Here is a 20,441-nt window from a genome sequence, read left to right as displayed (position 1 = left end):
TGGCGAGAACAAAATAGCGTTGGGCGAATATAGAAAATGTGACATTTATATTTTGACGATACACAAATGCGAGGGATGAGGGGAGCAGTTCTGTGTAGACTCGATGAATTGCGTGCTATCAAAGGCAGGACTTTGCTTGAAAAAGGGGCTTGTTCTGCAGGACTTAAGACAGGTAAAAAGAGTTCAAATAAGCGATTTTCGACTTGATGACCGAACAGATAAAATATGCGTTATCTTGTCTCTCTTTGGTTATTTGGTTTAGAACGGTATGGACGGCTTCTTTGTTAAGGCGTATGTGTTCAGTGGACATGCTGAGGATGGTATTGGTGTCCAGGTGAGTCATGCATTTGGCTTCACTGGCGAGCGAAGTCTGAATATGTTTGAGAGTGTTGATGACAGCAGAATTGACCTGGGATAGTTCGGCTCTAGCTGAAGTCAAGCAGAGGTTCAGAGGACTTTGGCCACCAGTCGAGCCTGGCTTTGATCCGTCTGGTCCTGGGGTGCGATCGACTGTCTTCCAGAGAAATGGAAGAGTCCCTTGCCAGAGGACGAGAGGTACGTACAAAAATGCTGTGACGAGCGGAACGTTTACGTTGAACAGGATGGGCTTGGACCGTTCTATCAAGTTGTCGTATTGTTGGAGAGCGCTTAGAATGAATGCGGATTCGTCTTTCAGGGAGCTGAGAAGTAGCTCTTCGGTTGGCGAATCGAGGTCCGGACGTTGAAATAAGTGCGAGAATAAACAGAATATGAGGGTGAGGTTGGTGATGGAGTGGGCAAGTTGGAAGAGAAGGCGCTCGAATGAAGTGAGCGAGGTGGCGTTTGAGGTCAGGAGGTACGATATTTGGTCGGTCAAGCGGCAGAAGTAATGAAAATGGGATGAAGAAGGAAGCGAGGCGATGAGCTGAGTTAGGGAAGTGAATTTCAAGCAGAAAGCGAGCGGAGAAAGGCGATTTTCATGCAGGCAGTCTGTCGAGACGTCTTTGAATGAGAGTATAGACGATTCTAGGTCTGGAGAGGAGGGAGGCGTCAAGTTGAGTTGAGCGATATCTGGTACAACATTGGTTTGTTTGACAGTTTTCGGCAGTTTTGGCTGAGTCTGCGTGGTTTTTGGGGGCTGTGCACCTGAGTCAGAATTGAGCTCGCTGGGTGGCTTGTTGGGGTGTGGGTGAGGTTTTTTCCCTCTTGGAGTGTTGGCGTGGCTGGCGGAGGTTGGTTGAAGAATAGAATCGGTATCGACGAGTTTGGTGAGAACGTGGTAGAGGAACTTCAAGACGGAGTGGGACAGTTGGTATTTGAGGATGTGAGAGGGTTGAGTGGGCCATAGGGAGGTGAGCCAATGGCGGCAGGGAAGGAGGGTGGAGGCTATCCATTGGCGCACGACAGGGTACGGGTCTCCGATATTGAGATCATAGTTGTCTGACAGAGATGATAGGATGGTTGTTTTTTGAGAGGGGTTGTGATGAGCCAGATGTTTTTTGATGTCGCGATGAATGCTTTTTTTTTGCTTTTGGTAAGTTTTGACTAAGTTTTTAATGTCTTGAATGGAATGGGCTTCCAGGGCGAGTTGGAGTATGATGTTTTCTAGTGAGAGAAATAGACGTTGTTTGCTGAGAGCGATGCGGAATCCGAACTGTTCGAGTTCTTTGACTTTATGGTAGCTTTTGCGTTTGTAGGCTTCGAGGACCCAGTAGCTGAGGCTGTCTTTGTTTTCTTTGTAGAAGAGCTGAAGGGATTTTTCGGTATGTTTGAAGGGTTTCGGGTGGGCGAAACGAGCAAGGGAATCGAGGAAGAGATGTGCGAGAGATTCGAGCTGGGAGTTTTTAAAGCTTAGGCGGGAGAAGTGCTCAAAAGAGGATGGGACACAGCCGAGGCGTTGATAGAGTTGGCCAAGAAGGATGCGGAGTTCGAAGTTGTTGCGGCTGATGGAGAGTCCGTGATCTAGGGACAAAATGGATAGGACGAGGTACTCGGTACGAGAGGTGAGGAGAAACAGTTGGAGGTAGTGGTGAACAGCGAGAATAAGGAGGTGGTCTCCGAAAAAGTGCTCGGATGACCTGAGGGAGATAGAATGAAGGGGTTGAGAGACAGAATAGAGGTGAGAGAGGCGGGAGATGCGAAGGGATAGGAGCGAAGGGAGGGCGGAGTCTTGGGTGGATTTTGGATCTGAGGGGCAGTTTAGCCCGAGTTGGAGCGATATGGAGCGATTGAGGCATAGTTGGAGGTCAGTGGAGAAGTGGGAACTGAGAAGTCGGGTGATGGCTTCGAAATGGACGAGTTGCCACGTGGGTTTTGAATTTTGGATGACTGGGAAGGTGGATTGCGCCAGGAGTAGTAGGAAGGCTAGGTGGAAGCCGGGATGGAGGAGAGGTAAGTAAGGGAGGAGGTCTCGGTAGCAGGTAGGCTTACGAGAGAAGTTGACGAAGTAGGTTAGAAGAGTGAGTGGATGAATAGGGAAACGGGGGTCGAAATGCTTTGAGAACAAATGAATAGGGTGATGGGGATGTGGGGATGAGGGTGATAGAAAGGGAAACGTATTGAAGAAGCTTGAAGGGTCATGGGGAATAGATGAGCTAGATTTCATATCGGTATTTTCAAAAATTGAAAGTGTGGATGATTTGATTTCTGGCATGTCGTGTATGAGGTCTATGAGATGGTTCATGCAGTCCTTTTTAGTTTGATAGATAAGAGGAAGACATTCTTTTTCCCATTCTAGATGCATGAGGAAAGGTCCGCGAGGCTTGTTTGGGAGTTCAGCAGTCTTTTTTTGCAAAGAGACAATAAATCGCACAGCGTCTATTAGACTTAGGTGAAGGGGAGAGAGGTACTTGAGCAGGTCTGTTTGATTCGATTTGGCTGAGATAGACAGAGCTGCATTGGACAGGTCTTCATTTGCTGGGATTTCCGTGGTAGGACAGGTATCGATGTTTTCGTCGGCGTTGATGGTCTGATTCCAACAAGTTGTGGTTGGTCTGGTCCAGCCCCATTTTTCGATTGCTTGAACTTCGTTCGGTATTTGGTTCATTTTGATCTCCGAGGCAGATTTCAGGTATCCGATGGCATAGGTCCATTCGTCCGAACTATGTTCTGTCAACAGTCTTGAGTATAGTTGCTTAGAGGACGAGTGCTGTCCAGAGGCGCTTAAGAGTGCTGCTTCTTCATTGAGTCGTTGATGTTCCAACGCATAGGCCTTCTTACCTGTCTCAGTACGCAAGAAGTTCAAGGCTTCTTGATATTGCTCTTGTTGTACCAATAGCCTCAAGTAAAAGCTCGCCTCGCTTGAAGATATGGTCGCCGATTCGCTGTTCAAGAATTTAGATTCGAACATTTTTTGTGCCAAATGTAGGATAACGGCTCTTTCCTTGCGTTCTTCGGCCTGGTTTTGATCCCCGTCCTCGGACTTCTTTCCTTCGACGCCCCACGTCGTAGCCACAGACGTATAGCCACTTCGGTCTGGCATCAACGCTTGCTGCACCCGAGACACGATGCTCCACATTACGTATTTCTCCTTCTTTGTCAGCCTGCACAGATCAAGTGCCGCCGACATCTGTCTGGCGTAACTCCCAGACTGAATCGCCGAGAAGAACAGCTGGCGCAACGCGTGCACTTTCGCCTCTCGTTCCGTCGCCGGTAGCTTCTCTGCTGCCGTCGCCCATATAGACTCCAACAAATCCCCTCGATCTAAATTCTTGATGCTCTGCGTGCAATAATTCAACGCGTTTGAATCGCCTATCCACTGCATTGTATCCTTCAAGAGTGACTCTATCAACTCGATTGCCCTCGACTCTTCGCCCAGAGAACTGTAGGTCAAGCTCAAAACGGCCTTTTTCGCACAAACATTTGACGTCAGCTCCTAGTTGACCTCTATATACAAAATTCCCGCTCATCGCATCCCGCCCACACACAACACACACGTCTCCATTCCATTCAAAAAATGGAGGTCACACAGAACTGAATCCCCTCAATCGTCAGAAAAATTCGTCAGCCGAAATGCACACATCTTTTTGGTGGCGAAGATAACTTTTCTCTTTTCGCCCTGTCACCGCGAGTGTCCTCTTTGCCATCCATTGAACTTCTCTGATACCTGCCCCCTTCCCTGCTCTTAAATTTTCACATCGCAGGGAAAAAACCACTACCCTTCCCCGCTCCCTGGCGAGACGGGTCAGTCGAAAACCAACTCTCGCGATCACTAGCTAGCCAACCCTCTTCCTTTACACACGCAATCTCCTTTTTGTCTTAAAATTTTTGGTCACATCAAGCGAACTTTAAAACCGGCTCGGTGTCTCCTATGTTCAGCTCTCCCATACCTTTGCAAAGTGGTTATCAGGATAAGACTCAGCGAGCTCTTGGCAAAGCTTCGCCATTTTTTTGGTGTTCTGGGCATCTAGGCAACTCAGCAAAAGCTTCGCACGATTCTGTAAACGCACATCTTGCACGGGCTCCCGATTAAAAGAATTAGACATATCTCACTGGAAGCCGTGGAAGATTGTAGCAACTATCGACAAAAAAAAAATCTCTAAACAAGTTTGGTGCTAAAAAATATTTTTTTACTAGACCATGCCAAGGTTTCCTGTGTGATTCTCGTACCATTGAATCACCACGTGCTGGCGTATTTTCCAATCTATGTTTCAGTGTGCCCATAGTTCGTGTGCAACGCGTGAAAATTTAGACTAAAAGACCGGCCTTATAAGCCTCGTACTGTTCCACCCTTCTTCAGCCGCCTGCCTAATCTCCGAGTCCTCTCTTAGCCTGCTTCGGATTGGTCCCGTGCCGAACGTTTGTCCCCGTCCTCCTCTTTTAATACCCTTCGCTCGTTCTTCAACGCCAAGCAATCCAAAATACATTTTTTCATGTAGCTCCATTCGGCTTTGGCGAAAAGTATCACCCGAATTCTGCCCAGCGGGGTTGTTCGCCCACCAGCGCACCCCTATACTCGCCGGGGCTAGAACCGACGCCCGATCGCCAGAACCATCTCCACTCTACGCGGTAGTACAGCAAGCAATTTCGCCCGAAGAGATGGAGATGGGGCTCGCCTTCGAAAAAAAGCCCTTCATACTCACCACACAAAGACTGTAAAAATCGAGTGCCAGCGGAAATGAGTTTCAAAATACATACCATTCTAATCGTTAAAAAACGTTTTTTTCGAAAAAAAATTGATATCGAACTCAAGCTCTCAAACCTGGCAATCCGGTTTTTCGAGGGGATCGGAGCGATAACGCTATCTCTCTTGGTCATACCTTTGACCTATATCTCTCTAGTCGAGTCAATCTCTTTTCTTTCTCGTTGTTTTTAGACTCTGTTTTTACCAACGAGCGAAACGGACTCTCGATACGTCTCTCAGATGGCCTCAGATTCTCTCACTTGGCACTTTTCGCTGCTCCCTGGGTTCACCAGCCTTGCCTTCCATCCAAATGCTCAGTACGCGCGCATGGGCCCCGTCCCCACATGGTCTCTAATAAATGCTCACACATATTTCATGAAATGGACGAATCTCTCTCTGCGATCGGAACCATCGTTCGCGCGCGTGATCTCACTAGGCACCTCTACATTTGTTCGAGTGAGAATCCGAGCTTCAAAATTCTAGATGCTCAAGACGTTACTTATCAGCGGGAAGTCGATTCCCACGAAGAGGGCATCTTTGATCTTTCGATATCGAAAAACGTACTTCCACATACATAATCTATATTACGAACACGCTTTCGCTTTACACGCACGCCTTTTTCCTTCCTTCTAGCCTCAAATAACTGAGCTATGTACGCGTAAAAGGGCGAGCATTTGTTCACTTGCTCTTCGGACAGAACCGTCAAGATGTGGCAATTGCCCACTTGCTACAATTCTAAACTTATTACTCGACTCGACTGCGCCGTCTACTCTATCGGTTTGTCTCCTTGTCAAAGCTGGTTAGCTTGCGGATCGTACGTGCTCGCCTCCTTCCTTTCCCTCCCTTCGGTGGCAGTCACTCATCGCTCTATCGCACAAAACAGCGCCAGTGGACTAGTCAAAATGGTCAATTTGGCCGACCTCACCCAGGCAGTCGAATTCAAAGTTCACAATGGACCGGTCAAATCCCTGGCGTTTTCTCCCCAGAAGAGTTGCCTCGTCTCTGCAGGAGCGGATGGATTCGTTCACGTCTGGGAATTTAGACAGTCAGCGGTCAAAAAGCTCGCCTCTCTGCCTGTCATCCCCTTCGCTGCCCCAGAGTACGCCGCATTTTTCATGTCGTTCGTTGCCGCCGCAAACTTTGCCAATTCCTTGCTTACCTCTTGAGGCGCCGTCCTGCATTCAGGAACAACCGGTTCTCGCGTTTCTCTTGGAGCCCCGACGGCAAGCAATTTGCTGTACCGACGCTGACTGGTCTGCTCCTCGTTGACGGGGACACCTGGCAGATCTCCGCAAAGCTCTCTGCTCTCAATCAGGAGTCCCTTTGTCTCGATTATTCGCCCTGCGGGGGCTACATCTGCGCCAGCCACGTCGACAAGTCCCTCGTTATTTGGAGCGCTCACCCGCCCCACGATGTCAAGCACCGCGTGGCATCTGACGTTCTCGTCACGTGCGTTCACTGGTCGCACGTTGACGGCAAAATTTACGCTGCCAGCGAGAATGGACATTATGCCATTTTCAAGTACGCCCCGTCGGTCGAAAAAGCCGATCGGACGGCGCTTCTGCCAGTCAATGAGCTCGAAGGCGAGTTCGACCTCGACGATCGGGAAAAAGAGGATTTGCCTGCTGTCAAGCGCGCGCTCACCGATTCTCTACCTGATTATTCGGCTCAGGGTTGTTTGTCGCCTGATTCTTGTACCGCTTTTCCCCCTTCACAAAACGAAGATGTCACGTCGCCTCCGCTCGCCCCGTCGGGCGATTCTTTCCGACCTCTCCTCATGAATTCGTCCCCTCTTGACCACTCGCGACGGTACCTCTGCTGGACGGAGGCCGGCTCCGTCGTTTGCCTCTACGACCCTGCCACTCGCTCGTCTCTTCTGCAAATTGACATGCTCACTTCGGACCACTCCGCGACGAGACGCTCTTGCACCCGTACCTTGTCGAAGCCGCTCAAAATTATCTGCGCCTCTCTCTGTGCTGACGGAGTGCTGATGGCGGGGTTTCCGTTCGACGATGGCGCCGACTTGAGCGCCGACGCGCGTCAGGAGTCCAAGTTTCGACGTCCCGCCGTTTCGCACGAGTCCGGGTTTAGTCCGGATTCTCGCGGGACGGACGCTGCTCCCACAGTGCTCCTTTACCATGGGTTCCAAGCGCATTCGCAAAATTCGTCGAATTGGACCTTTCGCTTTCCGGATCCGGAGACGGTCGACTGCGTTGCCTGTTCGCCCTCTTTCTATGCTGCGTCAACCAGTTTGGGTATGTTGCGATTGTTTTCTCCGGGCGGTTTCCAGACGCACGTTTTTTCCTTGCCTCGTCGCGCCCTGTGCCTCGCGGCTCACGGGTCCTTCCTCGCCGCCGTCCTCCCGTGCTGTTTGCCGCTCTGGTCCCGCGCTCAAGATGCGGCGGGAGATCCGTCGCTCGCCGTTTGGCTCGCGGACATGCAGTCCAGACAACTGCTGACTCCTCCCGTTCCCTTGCCGTTCACGACCGCGCGTTCGCGCCTTCAGTGGCTTGGGTTTAGCAGCGCGGGACAGTGCTTGGTCTACGACGCCGGCGGGTACCTGCACGCGCTGACCGGCCCCCGTCCTGTCGACGAGAGGCGCCACGCCGCGCGTCAGCTCGCGACTCTTTCTTGGAATTCTTTTTGCTGGTGTCCGCTCTGGACTCCGATTTTGAGTCCGGACAAACTGGATATCCAGAAGAGCGCGGTCTGGCCCATTTCTCTGGACCAAAACAAGCTTCGCTGTCTCTTGTTTGAGAGATCGCGGCAGAGCCCGAGGGTCGCGCCCAGGCCCATTCCTCACACGATCGAGCTCTGTGTGCCGTTGCTTCTCGCCGAGCCGACCGGCGATGGCGCGGTCGGCGAAGAAGTGGCTCAGCTGGAGCAGAGCGCGATGTTGACGGACGAATATTTGAGCTACAAAAAATACGAGGCGTTTCGAGGAGCAGGACCGAGTTCGGACGGCTCGAGTCCTTCTCTCTCTCAGCCGAATCCGGACCTCCTCCGTGCCCAGGCCAGCGTGGACCAACAGCTGCTTCGCCTGTTCAAGGTGTCCTGCCAGGAAGACAAGACGGAGCGCGCTCTCGCGGTCGCACGCCGATTGGTGCTCAGAAAGTCAATTGGCCTGGCCGCGCAAATAGCCCAGCTGACTCGACAGGACGCGTTGGCAGACAGGGTACGCCAGGAACTTCTTCAAGAGCCGGGCGACAGCGAGGCGAGCAAAGAATGCGAAAACGAAAGCGTGCGCGGTCAGTTGTGCCCGGCCGTTTCTAAAAAGGATGCCGCGCAAGACGAATCAGAGCAAGGACGGCAAGGCGACCAGCGCCACGCAAAGGAAGGCGGCGTAGAAGGTCAAACGCCCTCGCCAGTCACAGGAAGTCCGGTTCTTGCCGGAGACGGCGCGACATTATCTGCTTCTTCTACTGCCTCCAAAAGAAAGGCGCCCGACTCCTTTTTCGCGTCGTCGCCCTCCGTGGACTCGACGTGCAAGCCAGAGAATGAAGCCGATGCGGTTTGCGACGCGTACACGTCTACGAAAAAGGCGCCCAAACTCCAGGACGCCTCTTCTCCATGTCGTTTCAGTCGCAATCCCCTCTCTTCGGAGTTCATTCACTCCGCCTCACCGAATGCCGCGCACGGGGACCTGTTCGGCACGCTGCGAAGCATTCGCGGCGACAAGAAAAGGCGCGGCGGGGCGGGCGCGAGGCCCACTGCCGGGGGCGTTGCGAATTGAGCGAAAAAAAAAAAAAAAGAAAGAGAGAAAAAGAAGAGCGACGCGTTCGTTTCTCCTCCCGAATTTCTACCGGCGAATCTTCGCGGCCCCCTTTCTCGTCGAGAGAGCCGGCCGCGAGAAGAAGGCAGGTTGGGCGGTCGTTGCGCAGTTGGAGGTGCCCCCTCAGTTCGGAGGAGGGGGGGGGGGGAAAAAAAAAATTATGCAGAAGAGAGAAAGTGGCCTTGGAAAAGAATTTCGATAAAAAAAAAAAAAGAACAGCATCAGTTTCTTTTTGACCGTTATTGAATGTTATTGCAACATGAGTTGAATCTGTACCTGGAGCAAGTGCTGAGGCACGCCGAAAAGCTCGTGGCGCGCCCGCTGGAAGAGGGAGAGAGGGCGGGAGTGCAGGAATTGGCACGCTACGTATTGGCGAGTCATTATTCGTCGGTTCAGTCGACCTTTGCGTGTTCAGCACCTGCTGACACTTTTGATAGACTGTTGGCGATATGCAGGCGCGCGTTGGGCCTGCTTTTGAAGACGTCGATAACAAACTATCGGCGAGAATTGGACATGCCGCGCCGATGGCTGCAGTTAAGAGAAGCGTGTCAAGACGGCCGCCGTTGGTCTCGACCGATCGGTTCGTCCGAAGGGGCGTCGAGCGGGCGGCAAGGGGGAGGTTCGGAGGGGGGGGAGGGTTCTGGTGATCGTTTGAATGTGGCGCGTCAGAGGCATTTTACAAAAGCTGCGCTTTTGTTGTGTCTTTTATTCTTACTTTTTTTTTTTTTTTCTTGTGTTTTTAGATCGCGTGTACCTGGTTGTGCAGCTCACGCACTCCTATTGTCCGCAGGACCTTTCGCACTACCAGTTCGAGCAGTTTCGCTCCTACTTGGCCGTGCAGGACGCCTTCTGTACTTTTCCGTGTGTTTTGGCCTCGTCCAATCCGTCTTATGTAGGCGAGTGGCTTCTTCTCCTGCAGTGGTCCTTCGTGACTTCTTCGCCGCACGATCACGTGCCGTTCGTCAGGTCGGCGTCCTGCGGTTACCTGGAGGTCCGCCGCTACGTCCTGCTGAGTTTCTGGAGTTTCGGCCACGGTTTGCAGCACCGCCGTTCGCCTGGTTCCGCCGCGCGGGTTCTCGAGACGGTTGAGTTTTCGCTCGGAGTCGACGAGGAGTTGGACCGAGAGCCGGCTGCGTCGGTTCGGGGTGGGCGCTTAGGAGAAGGAGAGGCGAGAGAGAGCGGCGCGGAGGGTCGGAAGGAGGAGTTGGATGCCCGTGATAGTGATAATAATAATGTAGATTGTGACACAGGGGGTGGTGGTGGAATAGAGGGTCGCGGCCCCGTTCGCGCGGGCGCTGGCGTGGGCGACAAGGACGATTCTTTGGTTAGTAGAGACGGGTTTTGTGGGTTTTCTTCGAGCAGTTTTGACAGGTTGTGGGTTGCAGTTTTGCCGCGCGGCAAGTGTGTGCAGTGCGTTGTAGCGCGCGTGCGAGCGGTTAGTCCGTTGGTGTGTTTGAAGGAGAACTCGCTGGAGGAGTCGACGGCGTGCGCGAGTGGGTCCTATGCGGTGTTTGTAGAGTTGGGTTCAATTTCGGACGCGGGCCGTCGCCGAACGTTGGTGTTGGGCCAGCACGCAGAGGTTCGCGTTGGCAGGCCTCCGAGGTGTCGCCACCAGCAGGGCGGCGCGTTTTTTCTGAGCTTGGGTCGAGCGTATTTGTTTTACGCGTTGAGGCCGTGTGTGGTGGTGGGGCGCGAGGGTTGGAGCGCGAGGGGCTTCTCGTCGACGTGGGACACGGCGATGGTGCCTCTGAGCGAGGAGGATGCGTTGTCAACGGAGAGGCGCGAGCTCGAGCGTGCGCGCAACGCGGCGAGCCCGAGAGAGAAGAGGAGAGGCCCGAGTGTAGAAGGCGGCTCGGAGGAAGAGGCGAGAGACGCCGGTCGAGGCGGAGAGGGGACGACGAGCGCGGGAAGTGGCGCCGACGGTGGACCGAGATACAGCGCAAAAAGTGTCATTGAGTTAACGTACAACACAAAACACAGAAATGAAGACGTTCGCTGTTTCTCGGTTTACGGGCGGTCGAGCGTCGACGGGGGGGGGCGGGTCTTTTCGCGGTTCGGCTGTTCGTGAAGGCGAGATGGTCGAGAGTTATTCTGGGGAAGTGACGGGCGACTTTGACGGATATTCTTTCGAGTTGGATGGTCGATACCGAGTGTACGTTTATCGCAGGCGACTGTGCGAGCTCGGGATGGGTTTGAGAGTGGGCGCTAGGGTGAGTTTGCGCCATGCTCACGCGCTCTATCAGCGAGACACGCACGTTGGGTTCGGCTGGTGCGTGCGAAGTCGCTATTCGATTGACTTGTTCGCCGACGCGGCGAGCGAGACGTTTCCGCTGTGCAAGGTGTCGACGAGCAGCGCGTGGTCCCGCCTGCCGGTGCCGATGTTTCGGTGGGCGGAGTCGATGGCGGAGAGGACTCTCGACTGCTCTGAACGCGACGAAATTCTCCTCGGTCGCGGTGGACTCCCGGAAGTTCTGAGCTCCTTAGCGGCTCGCTTTGAGATTTCGACACTGAATGCAGAGGGTGCGGAGTCGAGTGGTTTTGGCACGATTCGGACTCTTTTCGGTGTCCGACGAGCGTCCAGCCGTTTCCTGAGCTCTACTGGCCGAAATGGCTCAAAAATTGGCGCCTGACGCGTTCTAACCAAATACTGTACTCGAGGTTACGTTTGTGGACGGACTTCGCCCAGGGATTTTCCTGTCTGGACCGCAAAGACGCGGACGTGCAATGGAGGTTCCTCGTCGATTGCTACCGCGAACCTCGAGCTCCACAAGGCGAACTACGTCCTGATAGGCACCCTCCGGCTGTCCCACGTTCGAGAAAAATCCGGGCGGACCGAGAACAGTTCGACCCCGGAAACGACCAGCTCCCACCTCTCCCCCGTTTTGCGCCCTTCCTGGCTCCAAGGACCGAGGGGGTGTCTCCACTTTTTCGACGGCACGTCCACTCTGCCCATCCTGCTGTTGGGCGCGCTGGAGCCGTCCCACCTGTTCCCGCGTGTTCAAGTTGGAGCGGTTCTGGATTTTCCAGGAAAGCGTGGACAAAAAAGTCCTGTCACGAGAGCGGAGTCCGAAATTGAGCGACCCGGAGGCAGGCGCACAGCAGGGGTGCGTCAATGCCGCTTCTCGCGACCGCGCCGAGCGCGCGTGCGCGCCTTCGGTGATGTTTACCCGTCGTCGCGTCGAATTGACACGTTTTTCGTTTTTTTTTTTTTTTGTTTTCTTTTTTGCTTCCATTTAGGCCGAAGGGAGTCGTACTTGAATTACTTTCAGCCGTTTTAACCTGGTCGGCTTCGCTTCGGACATGTGCTTCTTGGATGAGGGCGAGTGCCCCTCTGGAGGGAGGAGGGTCGGGCTGCACGAGAAGAGGCGTCGCGCCCGTCTCTCGGTGCAGGAGAAGCCGGCGATGGTGGCCGACGACTGGAACCACGCGAATATCTGTCTCGCGTGTGTGTGCACGCGAGGGCTCGCGAGGCGCGGGACTCGAAGGAGGAGGAATCCTCGTCTATGGTCGATTTTGCGCCAGGGCAAACCGCGCTAATAGGCATGATTCGAGAGGGCGAGACGTACGAAGCCGACCAAATCGTGAAGCTGGAAGACCACCACTACTTGGTGGACGAGTACACTCGACTGGCGAGAATTCAATCGGAATCGGAGGGCGACAAAGAAGAACTAACGGAAAAAACGTGGTCCATCCTGCCACCCTCTGCGGCCAACATATACGGCGTTCTTTTGTTCAGATATTCTGACTTGCGTAGCGGCGTACCAAAGCACATGACCGAATGTCCTAGGCCATCCCACCAAGCACCTTGCCTCGTCCTTGTGATTTCCAATGTTCACCTGACGTCGTTTGTCCGCGTCTTTATCCCGATGAAACTGTCCTCGTGTTGTCTAGGACTGATTCCAGGCATGGAAGTATCCATCAAGCACATAGAAACACGAACGTCGAATTTCAATGCGGACGTCTATCTTCTCGCAACTCCGAAAACTCAAATCACTCCCGTCCGGTTTTCCCCTATCCTGAAATCCTATATCAGCTCCAATCATCCGCATGCGCACCCCTGCACGGACCTCATCCTATCAGACTCATTCAGGTGCTCCGTGCCCACGACCACGCTCCTGTCCCTGTCCCAATCCGGAATTCATTTTCCAATATTCAAAATCCGCGCGCTTGTTCAAAAAATTTGCCACCTGTCCATCCACCTCTCCGCCTCTCCCGACTCCCCTTCTCCGGCCCCTCCAAACCGCCACCCCCCGCTCGCAAGCGTCTGCCTCGTCGTCGCCCTCACCGACTCCACCCTCGTCGCACGCGCGAAACTCCAACAAGACGCCGCTTGGCTCCTCCTCCTCTCCATCTCCGTCCACCAGTCCACCCTCCTCTCCATCGTCTCCCAACTCGGCAACCGCCAGCTGTCCTATTGCGAGTACTCCGGGCTCCGCGTCCAGCACCTCCCGCTAGACTACTACAAGAGCGACCCCTCCTTCTCCCACTGGCCGTGGGACCTCCTCTCCTCCGTCCAATCCAAACTCTCGTCGCCCATCTACGAAAAATACCACCTCCTCGCATACACCAAATATGCGCTCAAAGCGCGCTCACCACATATTTTCCCATACATCCTACACATACTTTCCATCGCACGCCTCTCGCGGCTCTCTGACGCCTATCTGCTCCTTTCCACCCTCGTCGAATGAACACCCGCAACAACTGCCCGTGCAAGCACGGTGCAACTCGCTCCTCCCACCCTCGCCTCGCTCGACGCAGCCGTTCCGCTCGCACGTCTTCCTATTTCCTCCTTCGCCCCTGCTCACTTCCAATCTAACCATTTTTTTTCCCTCGCCTTTTCGCTTTTCTCTATCACTCTCGTGTCGCCCTTCCAATCACATGCTGCTATCCTCTCACCAAAAAACCGACGACCTCCTCTTCGCCATCATCGCCGACGAAGTACGCAACTCAACGTCTCTCTTTTCCTGTCACCTCGTGCCTTCTAACACTCCTCTCTTGCCCAGGACACCCTAGTCGGCTTCCTCCTCGCGGGCATCGGAAACTCCGAAAAAGACAACAAGAATTTCTTGGCCGTCGATTCCAGTACGCGCCACCCTCTCCCCCCCCCCCCTTCTTTACTCCCCTCTCAAAGCCCCTCAGCTAATTTTTTTTTTTTTTTGCGGCCCCTCGAGAAACTCCGCGCTCCCAAATCGAACAAACGTTCAGAAATTTCACCTCCAGGGCAGACGTCGGCATCTTGCTTATTACCCAAGACGTATGTCTCCCCCCCCCCACAAAAAAAACCAAAACTGTCCCACTTTCCCCAACCCACCCCCCTTGCCCTCCTATAAACCAAACGCAACCCCCCTCCTCCCTCATTTTTCACCAGATTCACAACTTTTTTTTCAAGATTGCCGAACTCATTCGGCCGACCGTAGATAGCTACGAACAACTGGTTCCAATCATCGTCGAAATACCCTCTAAGGGCCGCCCGTACGATCTGTCGAAAGATGGCGTCATGCAGCGCGCCTCCAAACTACTGGGCACAAACTAAATCTTTTGACGTCTTTCCACTGTTCCCCCAATCTGTCTCTCCTCTGCTCTACGCGCACCTTCCGGTCAACGGCACCTTTCTGTAAGCACGCAAAATAAAATAAAAAAAACACAAATCCATCGACAACTTTTCGATCACCAAAGTCATGGCGAGTCGCTTCGCCTACTCTCGTTGTCCCCCCACGAACCCCCCCCCCTCCCTTTGAAACAGTCCTTGGCGCGAGCACCTCGTAGCCAAACTGCAAAAAAAAAATATTTACTTTTTTTCTCTGCCTCTGTCTCTCCACCCCTGTCAATCGGTTTGATGTGGCAAGGCGTCCGTCGTAGGACCGCGATTGGGCCGCGCAGTTTATCCCTGAAACCGCGGCTTGCCAATCTTCGCCGTCAAAGGCAGGTTCTTGGCGACGCACCTCAAGCCACAAAGCCTCGACGAGTCCCAACTAGAGAAGAGACTGAAAAAGACCAGAAAGACTTGCAAGAACGCATTCAGATGCACTCATTGAATTCTCCTGCGTTCCATGTTCGAGAACCCTCTGTACGTGTTCAACCTTCATAAAAAAAAAAAATACTATTGGGAAACAGGATGTTCGCTGAGCCATGCCATCGACTTACACGCGACTGAAACACCGAGCCTCTCATGTCAGTGTTCTAACACAAGAGAAGAGGATGATGGCACGCCCCAATAATCGTACCACATGCGCCTGTGTAAAGACGACGTCGTCATGGAACGGCTCTCGAACGGGACTAGGCTTCATTTGCCAAATTTGCCTCACGGGGGAGTCGCTTCCCCCAAATTTTACAAGCCATACACAATGCGATATTTTACTGCCTCGCAGACGTGGTGAGGCGGTCTGGAAGACCTGCAGACTCAATAGTGTACTACACGTAAAGCCTTCCGCATAAACCCGCACGAAATGCATATGCGTACAAAGTTAGGCCCTATGTGTGTACATGTTTTCTGAGAATAATCAATTGTCGAAGCACTGATATTTAACCGCAGCTTAGTTCCATACATTCGTCCCTTTTCTTTCTTCATCCATATACTCGAAGAACTCAAGTGCCGAGCGCGAAGAATGCATGTCTAAGTTGAAACATCCTTTTTGGAAACGACACCTAGCGAATTGGATCATTCGCCGGTTAACTTCTTTAAATAAAGAGATTTGGGCTTCAACCGACGAATGCGTGGCGCTAGCTTTTGCCGCCATCGCTGAAGCCTTTTCTGAGCACGACCCGCATATGGCGAGCGAGCTGTTGCATCCGAGTTGTCGCACTATCATGATAAACAACTACAAAAACTGGTCTAGAATCTTTGACTATCGTCTGAAAGTCAGCAACATAAAACCTGTACTACTGAGCAAAAAATTCGTCTTTCATCTTCTCGAGTTTCGAAATGAAGCGCCTTGCAAAGTATCTATATTAGATAACTTAGAACTGAACTTCTCAACTCCTATCGAAAACTACGACACTTGGAAAGAACAATCTTCCGCGTTTCTACAAAAACTAGCATTCAATTATGACGCGCTGAACTTAGATGCACACCTTCACCTGAATAAACAAATCCAGGCGGAAACAACCGCTCTTTCAAATCGGCCGCCTGTATCCAATATTCCAGAATTCCAGAATTCCAAAGTGTCCTCTCCGGATCTCATTTCATCTCTTTTCCCTCATACGCTAGTCGTCCCCTTGTCCAGTCTTTTCTCCTACCTCCGCGCTGTTCGATTTTTCGGGACCGAATATTTCTGGCGCAATTCCACCTTAGAAATTCAACTCACCTACCAAATATCTGCCTCTCACAGCCTCGAGCTCTTCGATTCTCTTCACGATTCCAGATGCCTCGCCCGCCTAAAGGACCACGTTGCACCGCATCTCGTTACATTCTCCAACAAAATTCCCCTCAGATCATCACCTGGACAGCCACCATCGCTTGGCCAGTGGCTCATATCCGACTTTGACGAGATTGTTCTCCAAGAAAAACTCATCATCGAGAAGCTCGCGGAAGTCAGCTCCACTCCACAACACGTGCTAGCAAAAAAGTGCAAAGACATCGCCTGGATGGGATTGAAACCAGGACAAGATCTCGCCAAAGAAGAAAAACAAAAACGTTCTCCAAAAATTACCCTCCATACACAAAAAATATCATCTACACATCAAATATCACAAAATACAGAGCAATAATCTGTCTCATCCAGCCTTAGCCAGGCCGCACACGTGCGTTTTGTGCGCGTAGGATTTTTGTTAATACAGATTCTGTGATCCGTTCTGCCAAACGTCCCTTTCCGTCCAAAAGTGCTCTTTGTTTCGGTCACTAAGAGCCGCAATTATTTTTACAGCTATCGCTGAACGGTAACGCCCCCATATTTGGTGGTTGCAGGTCGCACATCATCTTTTTGATCTGTCTGCGCTGAAGAAACCGCACACATCCTGACCACGTGTATGAAGACATGCTACAAGACAAAATCGTACAACAGAATCTGTACAAATAGCCCGTCTCGTGTGTGGACTAGACCATACTGTGTACTTTTTTTTGTGCCAATTCGACATTTACCACGCTTTGCAACATACACTCTCCAACACATCGGCGCGTGAGGGCGGTACCTTTCATACGTTTTGCAGTCTAGCCACTATCCCTAAACTGGTATGCACACTTCCTGACGCACCTTTTCGGAGAGCCGCGTTGCTCTGTTTCATGTGCTTTGAGCATATCCGTGAAGAGCACTGGACATGCCTATTCGTGTAAGAGAAATACGTCTCACTGTATCTATTTGCCGATCCATAGCGCACTTTAAGCGAATTCGCCCACAATTTTAGTTTACAGGCAAGCGCTTTCCTTCATGTTTTGATAACTTTGACGCACGTCAATCTATAGATACAAGGTGCTCGCACTTTGAGAATCCGGGGACGAGTCCTTCCCATAGCGATGCTTTCCAGCCTTGTAGCATTGGTAATGCATTGTATCACCGTTACCGGGAATGTATATGAATATCGAAAGACCGATTTTTTTTTGACATTTCTTGCAGTTTGTATTTTCGTCAACGTTAACGTATTTCGCCTGCAGTTGCTTGTGCGCAATTGTAGTATGGAAAGCATTGCTCTGCTCCATATTGAGCAGCACCTGAGTATGCCTTTGCAACTGCACCATGTCCTTCAAAACCAATTCCAGGTATCCCTGTACGCGCTGGAGTGGCGTGTCGGTGGGTAGAGTGCTGAAGACTCGCTGCAACGGGAAGCGACGGTAGTGTTTTTCTAGCAGAGTCCAGGCGTACGAAAGGCGTGCTTGGTACACGGTCTCGTTCTCCTCCTGAGAAGGCGGCTGTAATAGCAGTTCTAGAAATTGGCAAAAAATGGTTGTGTGCGCAGGCGCATCGACGTTGTACGAGGCATTGCTAATTTCTAGAGAAGATTCGCGCGACTCTGCGGTTATCTTTTCGCAATAGGCCTCGGCTTCTTGCAGGTCTCGGAGTTTGAAAATGCACTCTTTGAGCACAGCTTTGTGCTCGCCCAGCTTTGCAAGCAGAGCAGCCTTTTCTCGGTACAGACTATATTCAGTCAGAGGATAATGAGACAAAATGTACTCTGGACGCAAGGAGTGGCTGATTTCGAACAGCTTCAATAAATGTTTTTGATCTCGACTGTTTTCCCATGTCGAGAGATCGATGGCTGAAGACAGGAGGGGGTCAAGGTACAATTTGAGCAATTCATCATGAAATTCGAGAGTTTGGTCTCCGTTGGCGAAAATCATTTCTTCCAAGTAGTCTCGGACCAAGTCTGCTCTTGCCGACTCGTCGTGGCTAGGATGCACCTCATTACTGGGCCTGTTGCCGGGCGGCCCTTCTTGGAGTTCTTCGTTCGAATTTTTGACAGGCGGTACCGATTGTTGTCCTTCTAGGGCCTTTTGGGACTGTTGTTTCAAGTACTCGAGGACGCTTATTCGAGGGAGATTCATGGAGGGGTCAAGGCGTTGAGAGGTGAAGACGCGGAGGGCTTCTCTCGGATGCAGCCGAAGCAGATCAGAGCTGTAGTTGAAGATAAGTTGCAGATGATGAGAAGTTAGAGTGGAAAGGTAGGCGATCATGGAGGTCACTGAATCGAATTGGTCTCCATTTTTCAGAGCGATCAGAGTATATTGCCATTCTCCGGGTTCGAGGAGACTGGGATTGCCCTGATAATTGGTGTGAGGGCGGTCGGTGGGTGATTGATGGTTGGTCGTTGACGAGCGTCTAGCGCTGCCGATCAAATCGAGGCGGCCGTCGCTTTCGATTGGACGAGATGGCCGATCGGTTGACTGGTCGACAAGAACTTTCATTTTGAGCCATTTGAGTGCCGCTTCGTGCTCTCCGTGTCCTCGGTAGAGCATGAGCAATTCTCGGTATTTGGAGAGACGCATCAAAAGGTCGGCGCAACGCTCAAGATGGCAGTGGTTATCGCCACTGAGAAGCCAGAGTAACTGTTCGCCTTCGTCGAGGTGAAGTAGAATTTGGAGCAAGACAGTGTCTACGACGACCGGTAAATCAGACGTGTCATTCCAAGGGGTCTTTTCAGAATCAGCGGATAGCGCTGTGCCTGCATGATTAGAAGGGAAAAAACTGTAAAAATGCCCATCATTTGACTCGGAAGGTGTTCTTTCTTCTACATTCGCAACGGCCTCATTATGCCATCTGTGTCTTTCTTCCCACAAATACCCAATCAATTCCCTTATGGACCGATCCAAATCGATCACCTCCAGCGTACTAGAAGCTTGCTCGTAATCCATCGATTGCGTGATATTCCACCACTTTTCTGGTAGTAAGCTCTCCTCTTTCTCTTCGCTCCAGCGCCATCGGCGCCGAGGATACATTCCTAACACCACCAACGCGTTCGTCTTCAGCGTCGAGAGCACTTGCAATGCCCGGGCGTATTGGCCCTCTCTAAACCACCGAAATGCTTGCCGAGTGCGCGCTTTTGATAGCAGACGATCCCGATTCGGCAGATCCAGCCGACTCAGACACCTGCATAGCAATGTAGCCTCCTCATATCTCGAAGCCTCCATCAATTCTTCCAATTGCTCGGTTACCGGACACGGATTCAGAGACCATATTTGCCTTCTACTTGCTATGTACACCGCTCCACCACACCTCAACTTCGAACTTTCCCATCCTTCTCCCACGTTCTCGCTCGTTGCCATCCACCTTGCCCCCCCTATTACGAAAGACTGCTCCATTCTTATACGCGAAAACAGGCATCTTACTTCGCAGGATCTAGGTGTCAGTGCCACCAAGTACGGATATGACAAACTCAGCCGAGTTGCGTATTCTGACAATTCTATCACTCCCTCCCAACTGGGCTCATCCCCCTGTACAGGGACCACCTTGCTTCCCATCGATAGCATATACTCACCATTCCATAGCGCCACCATGTTCGGTGTCGTCCCTTTCTCGAGCGGCATAACTAGTCTTTTCTCCCCTGTCCCCACATCCAATTCCCAATACTTATCGCCCGTCCCTATCAGCAACTTTCCCCCTCCTCCTTCTAACTCTCCCGGCACCCATTTGACCATTCTCACCCCCTTCATGCTTGCTACTGTTGACACCAGCTGAAGACTCCCCCCCTTCCCTCCCTCAAACCACGTCACCTCCTTCCACTTCCGTACCACTGCCAGCCTCACCATCCCGTCACCAAACTCGCACACATCGTACCACGATACCTCCTTCACCCCCTCCAGAGAGCATTCAAACTCTAAATCCCCGAACCTATATACTGACACCACCCCATCGCTCAGCGCCACAACACTCTTCCAACTCTTCACCGCAGACACCCTCACCACCGGTTTCCTAGACACCTGCCCTCTCCTTATCATCTTCACCTCCTCACCTTTTGAATGGTCAGCCCTCACCGCATACACGCATATACACGTTCTCGTTTTGTATACCTTCTCTTTTGAACACCGCCAACTGGCCGTCTGCATTTCCCACCACCAGGTATTCGCCAGTTTCGTCTCCTGCTCAGTGTTTTCCATTTAGATTCGATCACAATCATCCCATACGACAGACGCATGATCGC

General features: G+C 52.1%; 5 protein-coding genes and 1 long non-coding RNA gene across 7 annotated transcripts in view; 3 read left to right on the top strand and 3 right to left on the bottom strand.

Annotated features, from left to right (window-relative positions):
* Positions 1-33: 33 nt before the first annotated feature.
* LOC126314411 (uncharacterized) lies at positions 34-4,372 on the bottom strand. The gene is made up of 2 exons (XM_049992382.1): positions 4,308-4,372; positions 34-3,823 (listed from the first exon to the last, which is right to left on the bottom strand). The coding sequence occupies exons 1-2, from the start codon at positions 4,362-4,364 to the stop codon at positions 164-166; spliced, it is 3,717 nt and encodes a 1,238-aa protein (XP_049848339.1). The 5' UTR covers positions 4,365-4,372; the 3' UTR covers positions 34-163.
* A 1,508-nt stretch (positions 4,373-5,880) lies between these two features.
* LOC126314414 (WD repeat and HMG-box DNA-binding protein 1-like) lies at positions 5,881-9,080 on the top strand. Its single transcript, XM_049992387.1, has 3 exons — positions 5,881-5,915; positions 5,985-6,200; positions 6,287-9,080. Exons 2-3 carry the CDS (start codon positions 6,004-6,006, stop codon positions 8,832-8,834), a joined length of 2,745 nt encoding a protein of 914 aa, XP_049848344.1. The 5' UTR covers positions 5,881-5,915; positions 5,985-6,003; the 3' UTR covers positions 8,835-9,080.
* A 141-nt stretch (positions 9,081-9,221) lies between these two features.
* LOC126314437 (DNA ligase 1-like) overlaps positions 9,222-20,441 on the bottom strand; it is a 36,554-nt gene continuing 25,334 nt past the window's right edge. The window contains exon 3 of one of the 2 annotated variants that reach the window (XR_007555849.1): positions 9,222-9,627. The gene's annotated coding sequence lies outside the window, so the exon portion shown is untranslated. The remainder of the gene's footprint in view (positions 9,628-20,441) is intronic. The other variant, XR_007555848.1, reaches the window with a different exon arrangement.
* On the top strand, positions 13,634-14,506 carry LOC126314459 (uncharacterized). The gene is made up of 4 exons (XR_007555859.1): positions 13,634-13,811; positions 13,877-13,955; positions 14,045-14,127; positions 14,263-14,506. It is a non-coding gene; the product is annotated as an uncharacterized LOC126314459 (long non-coding RNA).
* Positions 14,697-17,408, top strand: LOC126314443 (uncharacterized). The gene is made up of 2 exons (XM_049992418.1): positions 14,697-14,940; positions 15,411-17,408. Exons 1-2 carry the CDS (start codon positions 14,710-14,712, stop codon positions 16,578-16,580), a joined length of 1,401 nt encoding a protein of 466 aa, XP_049848375.1. The 5' UTR covers positions 14,697-14,709; the 3' UTR covers positions 16,581-17,408.
* LOC126314433 (vam6/Vps39-like protein) lies at positions 16,581-19,797 on the bottom strand. The gene is made up of 2 exons (XM_049992410.1): positions 17,260-19,797; positions 16,581-17,185 (listed from the first exon to the last, which is right to left on the bottom strand). Exon 1 carries the CDS (start codon positions 19,795-19,797, stop codon positions 17,266-17,268), a length of 2,532 nt encoding a protein of 843 aa, XP_049848367.1. The 3' UTR covers positions 16,581-17,185; positions 17,260-17,265.

Source organism: Schistocerca gregaria, unplaced genomic scaffold, assembly GCF_023897955.1.
Source record: "Schistocerca gregaria isolate iqSchGreg1 unplaced genomic scaffold, iqSchGreg1.2 ptg000560l, whole genome shotgun sequence".
Lineage (NCBI taxonomy): Eukaryota > Metazoa > Arthropoda > Insecta > Orthoptera > Acrididae > Schistocerca > Schistocerca gregaria.
This window is presented reverse-complemented; position numbering and strand designations above follow the sequence as displayed.

What these genes read in the sequence shown, in the direction of transcription:
- LOC126314411 (XM_049992382.1), bottom strand. Translation starts at nt 4,364, where the DNA reads ATGGCGAAGCTTTGCCAAGAGCTCGCTGAGTCTTATCCTGATAACCAC. An exon ending in CTGATAACCACTTTGCAAAG is followed by an intron (nt 3,824 to 4,307) that starts GTATGGGAGAGC and finishes TGTGCGAAAAAG; the next exon opens with GCCGTTTTGAGCTTGACCTA.
- LOC126314433 (XM_049992410.1), bottom strand. Translation starts at nt 19,797, where the DNA reads ATGGTGGCGCTATGGAATGGTGAGTATATGCTATCGATGGGAAGCAAG.
- LOC126314443 (XM_049992418.1), top strand. Translation starts at nt 14,710, where the DNA reads ATGTGGCAAGGCGTCCGTCGTAGGACCGCGATTGGGCCGCGCAGTTTA. An exon ending in TCCATGTTCGAGAACCCTCT is followed by an intron (nt 14,941 to 15,410) that starts GTACGTGTTCAA and finishes ACCGCAGCTTAG; the next exon opens with TTCCATACATTCGTCCCTTT.
- LOC126314414 (XM_049992387.1), top strand. Translation starts at nt 6,004, where the DNA reads ATGGTCAATTTGGCCGACCTCACCCAGGCAGTCGAATTCAAAGTTCAC. An exon ending in ATCCCCTTCGCTGCCCCAGA is followed by an intron (nt 6,201 to 6,286) that starts GTACGCCGCATT and finishes TCCTGCATTCAG; the next exon opens with GAACAACCGGTTCTCGCGTT.